Source organism: Nothoprocta perdicaria, unplaced genomic scaffold, assembly GCF_003342845.1.
Source record: "Nothoprocta perdicaria isolate Ctin4 unplaced genomic scaffold, notPer1 scaffold_150, whole genome shotgun sequence".
Lineage (NCBI taxonomy): Eukaryota > Metazoa > Chordata > Aves > Tinamiformes > Tinamidae > Nothoprocta > Nothoprocta perdicaria.
In genome coordinates, this window is record NW_020454650.1 from 1,756,155 (window position 1) to 1,765,013 (window position 8,859).

Sequence of the window (8,859 nt, forward strand, 5' to 3'; positions counted from 1 at the left end):
TTTATTGTATCACAACAAAAAGTCTTAATTTTCCATTAAGTTTTCCAGTCAGAATGATTTATGYTTGTAAAGCCTTTTTAATTGGAAAAATTATTTTTATTTTATTTTTAGTCCAGTACTGAACTGAATTTTGCACCGTTAGTACACTCAAATTATTTAGCAATGATTTCAAGTTTTTGCTTGTGATTTGAAAGTGAAGAWGTAATAGAAGAAGCCTTTGCATGCTCCAAAAGTGTGCTGACAACATTAGCTTACTCCTAAAACTGTGCATGAAATAAAACTGTAAACAGTTGCCTATTGTAAAGCTGGGAACYGCAAGGTAGCAGTAATGCTTGCAGCCAGAAAGACTCTTCATGGACATGARTCTGCCCTTTGCCTCCCCCTCTCCAGTCACATGGGTGCCTTGTTTTCATTGTTGCCAGAGGAAAGGTTGTCTCTCCTAAAGAAATAATTTAAATAGAATAGAAATAATTTTGAATAGAAATAAATTTGGATCCAGCTAATGCAGACTCTGAAATGATAGATTCTGGACTCTCAATGTTAAATCAAGTGTTTACCTTTTTAAGGGCCTCAGTCTTTGTTTTTGTTTGCCCTTGCTCTGCGCAGTTAATTCCTAAACTCTGGTCTCTCCAGAAATGAGCTCAATGTTCTGTTTTATACTGTAACACATTTCCTGTCCAACAGTCATCAGTAGCCTCAGAGCTGACTTTTGTTTAAATATACTATCACCAGGAGTGTCTTCAAAATAGTAGATAGGTGTTGAATACTGTTACTGTCACATACTAGGCAGTTCTGTGTTGGTATCAGCCTGCTCTGAAAAGGCTTTTAGAGCAGAATTTGGAAATACTGGCACTATGTTACAGRCCAAAGTGTACATTCCTCTAAGCTGAATCTAAATAGCAGTAGAGTCTGCAACAGGTAAGGAGAGCAGATAAAATATCTTGGTTCTTCCAGGATATTGGTCGTCTCTCAGGTAGCGGCACTGCAGAATGCAAACATCTACAGGAGAATTTACAGGTCAGCTTAACACATAATTATTTAAAAGTTAGTAGTACTGTACTACTATTTACAAGACAAATACTTCAGCTAATCCACTGAAGACACCTTCAACAGAACAAGTTTAGAGCATCTACTTTCAGAAATTTTTATAGGCAACTCAGATTAATGGTTCTCTAACATACCCCATGAAATGGGTTTGCTTCAGAAATAGTTACAGTCTTAGAAAGGAACAAAAGTAAAAGATTTAGATTTTCAACAAGAGACAAAATCTCCTATGCATTCCAGTGTTACTGGTAATTCTTACAGATTTCATTTTAAGGATTATTTGCAGCTGAAGTGATGACATGTTAATACCCTGCCAGCTAGCACAATTACCTTCTAACAAAAACCTCTTGGGCCTCGTTATGGCCAAAGCACCACCTCTGGGGAAACATATATGCAGCTAGTTAAGAACACACAGGAATAAAGCTGCCAGAAACAGAGAAATTCAAAAATATTCCATCACAGTGATGAAAAGGCTAAAAACGTTGCATTACTCAAAAAATAACCCCAGCACAATCCATGTCAACAACCCAGCGCTGTGAGCAGTAACTAGGACATATGCATGGAAGATTGGAAGCAGCAGCAAGAGTGAGGCACGACGAGCAGCCACGGACCTACAGGCTCCACTGCTGCAGAGGGCATCTCACTTGTCCTGTTATCTGCTCAACTGCCGACACGAGATTGCAGATAACGGGCCATGCTCTCAATAGTTGACTCATCACCTTTAATTTTCCACTGAATAGCTGGACCCTAGACACGCTGAGAAGTTAAAACTTAGAGAACTTAAATAGCACTTTGTATTTTGAAGACTTGTGAATAGACAGACAAATAAATACGAACAAGGTCACTGTCTCTTCCCCTCACCCCAAGTAACAGTTCCATTTCTTCAGAAGTTCAAGGATAAACTTCAGTGGAAAAAAACAAGACAAAACACAAAAGGTTTTTCTTCCTCATAATCCAACGGCAATCCAAATTCCCAGAAATTTGATATATGTTTTGTTACATGCTTTTCATTTTGGCCATGAGTTCTTCTAGGCTTTCCTCGGACTCTGGCACCATTTCATCAGTTACAGCATTCTGTTCCTATCAGGAAAAGGAGAAAAAAATTAAGAACAGCAGCACAGCCGCACAAGCCCTTCTCTCCACCCTACTGGCTTTACCTCAGTTATGCCCTCTTCTGGGAACCAAGAAGCCAGCTCTACTATCAGGCTCCAGTGACTTAACAGCAAAGACTTAACAAGCGCACGCCCCTTTCTCAGGAGGATTTAGAACATTCTAGCAGCAATACATACAAACTGTGGCCCCTGGACATATTCATTTCACTGTGACTACGTAATCCTTTTAAAAGGCAAGCGTGGTAAAAAATATTAATCACCAAAATAGCAAGTGAGAAAGTCCTGTTTGCTTACAACTAGTACAAAAAATATGAAATAAAATCACTACTGTCATCTCAGAACTATATTCACACTAAATAAAGTTGTTTTTCAGAAGGACAACTGAGATCAGACCATAGAATACTCTCACAGAATGGGCTTAGATACATTTTGATTGGAATTGTTTAAAATGGAATTTTATTGTAGGTTTAAATGGTACTGAAAGTGATAGCTATTATAAATTTGATGTGTAGGATTAAAAAAAGAAAGAGTATTCTAAAAGAATAAATTGTGGAGTACATATTACCTTGTTTGGGATAGTGTATGCTACAGTAATCCCCTCTGGAAGATCTGGTACTGGTCCAGAAGCAGCCTTCAGCTCCTCTTCTGAAGTTTCTGATACTAATTCAATGCCTTGACATTAAAAAGAATTGAGAGGCCAGTTAAAAAAAAAACATGAAATAATTCTTCAATCAATATGTTCAGAGAAAAACTGCAGTCACCTTTCTGAAATAGAGAAAAGTGAATATCTTCTAACTGCTTCATTCCCATTCCCATTATCTACCTTTAGATTATATGAAATATTTCCATATCTCTACCTTACGGGCAAGAATTGCACTTCTATAGGACTTTATTTTCTCACAGGTTGAATCTTACCGTGAGGGCAGCTTTCCCAATGATATGGGAAAATTATTCTATATATAATGTCATAAACGAAATCTGTGTAAGCCTTATAAACATGTCAAAAATGCATAAAAATAATTCAAATTTAAAATGATTATGAACTCAGATGATTATGAACTAGGAGGATGCCTTAGGATAAGTAGTGGTGGAAATAATAAATGCTCTTAAGTCTTAAAAGGAAAACACTAATTGAGACACAAACCCAAGACTTGTTTTGTGTATTAAAGGTACCCACCATGTAATGAATATGCATTTTGACATCTTCCTATCTTCAGATCATCACCTAAGCTTTAAACAGTTAACCCTTCAACCTAAAGTTTGCTCTATATACTAAAAATGCAGCATCAATTTGTGTTAACATTGCTATCCAGCCATCCAGTTGATTACTTACCCCAGTCATTGTCTTCATGTACTACTGCTTCTTCCTGTTCAACTACTACTTCTTTTGATTGCACAGCTTCTTTCTTCTGAAGAAAGAAAAGAAAAACACACACAAAAGGACTAAAAATACATGCAACAGTCTGACTTTCAGTAAGAGCAAGGAAGATCAAATTGAATATTCACATGTATTATAATATTTAGGAGTCACAATTTAGAACTTCCTTAGGCAAAAGAAGGCAAAGTATAAGCAAAAACAAACTTTTAATACTCAAAGACAATAATATATGACTACAAGAAAGGCTAAGCAATTACTGCAGATAAATCTTACCTAACTGCATGCATGTCACTTTGCCTGCCTTTAATGTAACTAAAAAATATTTCTAAGAGTTATGTAATCATGTGAAGATAAAGCCACTGAAAACTGGAATAGCAATGACAGTTTTCTTTTGCGAGAGCTTCACAGCTTGCTCTATTCTCAAGACTTTACTAAATCATAAGACCATTTTTACCTTATAATTTTCTTGCTGTTTTCTGCAATTTTGGTCACTGCACTGTGGGTTTGGCTTCATAGCCATAGTTGGAAAGAAATCTTGCATTGCGTTGTAACCAAGATAGTAACTCACAGTGCCAAAATTCAGCAAATACCTAGAAAAACAAAAATGAGAAAGTAGGTCCTTATACAAGGATACAATCAAGAGAGTTCAATTGCTCAGGCAATCACTTTTTTTTTCCCTCCCCCAAAGGACACCTGAGCGGCACATTCACACCACAGACCAGAAAGTGAAGTACTGGAAGGTTACTGCAATTGTCCTGAAATGAGCTATGGTCACTTGAGTTACTGAAAACACCATAGCTGAATCAAAACAGAATCAGGTATTTCAGGGCTGTTTTGGTGTGAGAACGAGTCAGCTACAGTTTCTGACAAAATATGTTTAAAATAAGGCATAAGTAATTCTCCTACGCCTAAACTCATTCCTACCGGACAGATGCAGATGCCAGCATTATGAAGGCAGTTTTCAATAGCTGAGTAGAACCAGCCTAATTACCCTCTCTCCAGGGTCAGATGTACAACACAAATGCAAGTTAAATTTAAGTGCAACATTTGAAACATTTGTGAAATGAAACATTTGAAGTTAGTCTTCATTAAAGACCAACTGCTGTTGCTATGCAATATCTTAATAAAACGTTAAAAAAAAACTACAAAAAATTTCCTTGCAGAGGGATGCAAGTTCTTTTTTTCTTTTAATGAAATAGTATTTTATATTGCAAGAGAAATTGTTTCTTCTTTGCTCACATACAAAATTTGAAGGGTGAGTTTGCCCTCATTTCTGCCTGGAAGTCAATAATGTCAAATGGAAACTTGTTTAAATAAAGAATTAAGAGGAGAAAGAAAACCACACACACACACGCGCTGCATGTGTACATGCTAAAAAACTCCTAGGAATTAAGACCTTTCCCTACCCCTAAAAAGTTCTATTAAAAATAGCAATGCTGAAATAAAGTCTTCTGCGATTCAAGCTGTAACATTAGACAGGGCTCAATACATACAAATACCTTTGGGAAATAAGCCACAGATACTTAGGAAGAAGCAGACCAATCATTTTGAAAAATCTCCTCAGAGTTCTTCACCCTGCACCGAGCAGCAGCAACTCAGCCACTTACTTCAAAACATTCTGCACAAGAATCCCYGCCACAACACCCATGGTGGTAGGGAGACTGGCTGCACAAACTCCTTCTCGCTTTAACGTCTTCTCATCAATATTTGCAGCAACTACAAGTGGAGGAGCACACTGCGGGAAATAAAGGTTCTGTTTAAAAATGCATTAAATAAAAACACAGATCACACAACCATCGTATTCTAAGCTACTCCCATCAGCTGTGCCAGAATGCGACGCATTCACCAGCCAGTTGATCTTCATACTCCCAGTCCCATTTTAAGATGAAGGGAAAAAAAAAAACCAACAAACAAACCAACCCAAACGGCAATCGTGCTGAGTCGTGCGTACCGCAAAACAGGCGGATTCACCAGGTATGATCAGCTGTATATGTCCTGACACTGCATTTTCACTCACTCCAGATTCCATCCAGATTTGTCCAAGTTCATTGCAGGCCTTAAATAAATAAATAAATAAACCCCAGGAATGTACCTATCAGCAATGCAGGAGTTTAACAGAAAAATAAGTTCTAAGTTAAGACTGATCAAACACAGAACTTTTCTATCTTAAAGCCAGCAGATAAATAGTCACGAAGAATAAAAAAGGCAGAAAACATAAAAGTAAGAATTAATGGACAGATTGTCCTAATGAAGGTAGACCTTTGTGCTTGCATGAAGACCTGTTAACCCAGTGTTCTAAACAGGTACTGGCATTAGAAAGACAAGTAGTGTGATTAGGTGCACAACCATAAGACATTTTTAATAGATAAAACCATGTATAGCTAATTGTACACTTCATATGACTTTTTAAGGAAGATTCAAGATTCTAGACTGAAATTACATTTAAAAAAAAAAAAGATATGGAAATTCGGAGAGTTTACCATAGTCCTTTAGGGACTTAGCTGATAATGCGGAGGAAAAGTCTACAGTTGTACTCACGCACACAGAGTGCTTCACCCAAGAACTAGATAAAAGCTTAGATTAATTTAAAGAAATATGAAGAAGAACTTTCTCAACAGAATTTTGTAAATATTCTGTCTTTTCTCTAGCCCCCTGCAATTCACAACTACTGCAAAGACAAATTATTTACTGCACAAGTTCACTGAGAGTCCAGGCGTGCCCCGGATGGCCTTACCGTGTTAATCGCCATGCGAGCTTCAAAGTTGTCCACGCAACTCAGAACGAGGTCAACGGGCTTCCCTTCCTCTAGGGCACCATTACTGAAAGAAATATTCATTTGCATGAACTAGCCCCATGGCTAGTGGGCCAAAATACCAACACAGCATCAACATGCATCTTGAAATTAGAAAAATACACAGGAAGCCAATTTCTAACAAAACTTGCAACTTTTTTGCACTTGTACAACTAGTATTTCAGTAGTAAAAAGAACTGCCAGGAAGAGCAGCACACTGAAGCCGGGTTCAAATATACAGGTATTTTAGGTTAAGGGAAGGTTTTTACAATATACATCTGCATCTGCTTTCTTTATGAAGCATATTTCAAACTACCAGAGCAGACAAAATGTGATTTGTTGTGCTGCTGTAATTGGAAAAAATGACATGACACTTAGCTTAACAACGTCTGATTGTTGGAAATCTAAAGATGTACTAAAAGAAGTATTACAATTTTATAGCTAAAGTAAATGTTTTCTAGCACAATTTCTTGGGGACCATGAAGAAATGTGTTTTCATATATACATATTTCCCACTGATTTTCAGTTGGAATTTACTAAATTACAAGTTTTCAGTGAAAATGTGAGACCCTATTTAGAACCAAACACCAGAAGTTAGTTAGTGTTCTGCTTTTGTTGTCAGATTTTACCTTATTCTATCCATGAAATGTTGAAAGTTGTCCAGCGTTGTGATGTTGTAGTTATGTACTTCAAACTCAACATCAGGGTTAATATTCCTTATAGAAAAAACAAAATGAGTCAACACTAATAAATATAAGGATAACTTGCACCCTACTTCCTAACTTCACAGATGTTGCGTATCTTGAACTTCCAGTTGCCTCTCAAGCCTAATATGCCCATATAGACAAAAACTGGCAGATGAGAGAAAAAAAAAAAAAAAGGAAGCACAAATGGAGTGGCAAAGCAATTTTACAAGCAATGATCTATACCTCAATAGTACAATTACATTAAGGTTTTTACCAAAACAAAAACGTCATTAAAGTACCAATCACTTCTACTGATGTTTTATACTCAAATATTGAGTATAAATATTGCTGAGTATAAGTATTGGGCTTTATACTCAAATACCTCAAATGGGTATATATTCCACTGACATTTTTATATGCAAATTTCTAATTTAGACTATGCTACTTTAGCAACAAGTATTTCTCTCCTGATCGCTTTCATAACAACATCCCGGATAAATACAGGTGATATCTACTTGGCTATCTACGTACCTCAAAGTATGCTCTGCTGCTTGCACCTTGCTTAACCCAGCTTGATGAGGTTGGAAGAAGAGTCTGTTCATGTTTGCCAGTTCCACTTTGTCATAATCAAACAGAAGCAGCTATGGAAAAGATTATAYCAACATAGGTGATTTCCTGAAGACTCTGCAAACAAAGCACTAAGGTGACCCATTTTATATAGCAAAGCTCATCCTTGTGCGTATGTGTTGGGCAGGAGGGAACTCTGATATACTTTATATCACTTTTAAAAGGCTAAAAATTTAGCAACAGTTAAGAACTTCATGCTAAACTTCCTCTGTTTTCCTATTGCAATAATCCCATATGAYGAATATTGCAAGACAGCTGGACTCCTTTAAGAGCACAGAGAAAAAATTCATCCAAATAAGAGTCATCCATACAACACAGGACCAAACCCTATCAAAATCATTTTTACTAGCATAAAATAGACAACAAGACTGAYGTCTACCCAAGCAGTACTCTTGAGTGCTTTCTTCAAGATACTTTTACCAGGACAAAATCAACTATGGGAAATCTTATCTCCCTCTTTACAGGGAGAACTAGCCCTTCTGCTACGAAGGGGAACAAGTTAAAAGCCATTACCTTACCAATGCCACATCTGGTCAGCATTTCAGCRGTCACGCTGCCAACTCCACCTACACCCACAACCGCAACTGTAAAGGTGCGGATTTTCTGCAGAACGCAATGAAACACAAATCAGCGCATCAAATGTGACCCCAATGAGAGAAAGAGAGAGAGAAAGGTTGTTTTAACGCATATACAATCCTACCTCATAGTCTTTGACTATTCCCATTCTTTTCAGTGCCATGAGACGGCTACAAAGAACAAAAGCGATAGTTTAATCAAGAGGCTCTCTACGTTTCCAAAGGGAATTTTGGTTTATAGGCACCTGGAGTGCCTGTTTTAAAGAGAAGTCAGGCTAGATGCAAACTCCCAGCCCCACAGCAGCTGCACACGGTGCAATGACTCTCCAGGTACCTTCCCAAGAGCAAGGGGGGCCTCGGCCGCAGTCTGGCCGCCGGCCCCGCTCGCTCGGAGCCGCCGCGGCGGCCCGGGCCGCCCAGCGCCATCCCCGGTGCCGGCAGCCGCGGCGCGGTCCCGGGCGGCGGTACCTGTACGGGTTGCAGGGGGTCACCTCGGCGCTCATGCTGCCGATGGGCGCGCGCGAGGCCCGCCCGCCGCGCTCGCGGGCCAGCTCGGCCTCCAGCTCCCGCACGCGCCGCTCCAGCCGCTCCAGCTCCGCCATGGCGGCAACAGCGACACGTCGGCCCGGCGGAGCTTCCTTCCGGG

General features: G+C 38.8%; 1 protein-coding gene across 1 annotated transcript; it reads right to left on the minus strand.

Moving 5' to 3' along the window:
• Nucleotides 1-617: 617 nt before the first annotated feature.
• UBA5 (ubiquitin like modifier activating enzyme 5) lies at nucleotides 618-8,815 on the minus strand. Its single transcript, XM_026034816.1, has 12 exons — nucleotides 8,682-8,815; nucleotides 8,339-8,384; nucleotides 8,152-8,241; nucleotides 7,543-7,652; nucleotides 6,955-7,041; nucleotides 6,269-6,353; nucleotides 5,486-5,590; nucleotides 5,142-5,269; nucleotides 3,989-4,124; nucleotides 3,490-3,565; nucleotides 2,722-2,828; nucleotides 618-2,124 (listed from the first exon to the last, which is right to left on the minus strand). Exons 1-12 carry the CDS (start codon nucleotides 8,813-8,815, stop codon nucleotides 2,041-2,043), a joined length of 1,188 nt encoding a protein of 395 aa, XP_025890601.1. The 3' UTR covers nucleotides 618-2,040.
• Nucleotides 8,816-8,859: the final 44 nt, after the last annotated feature.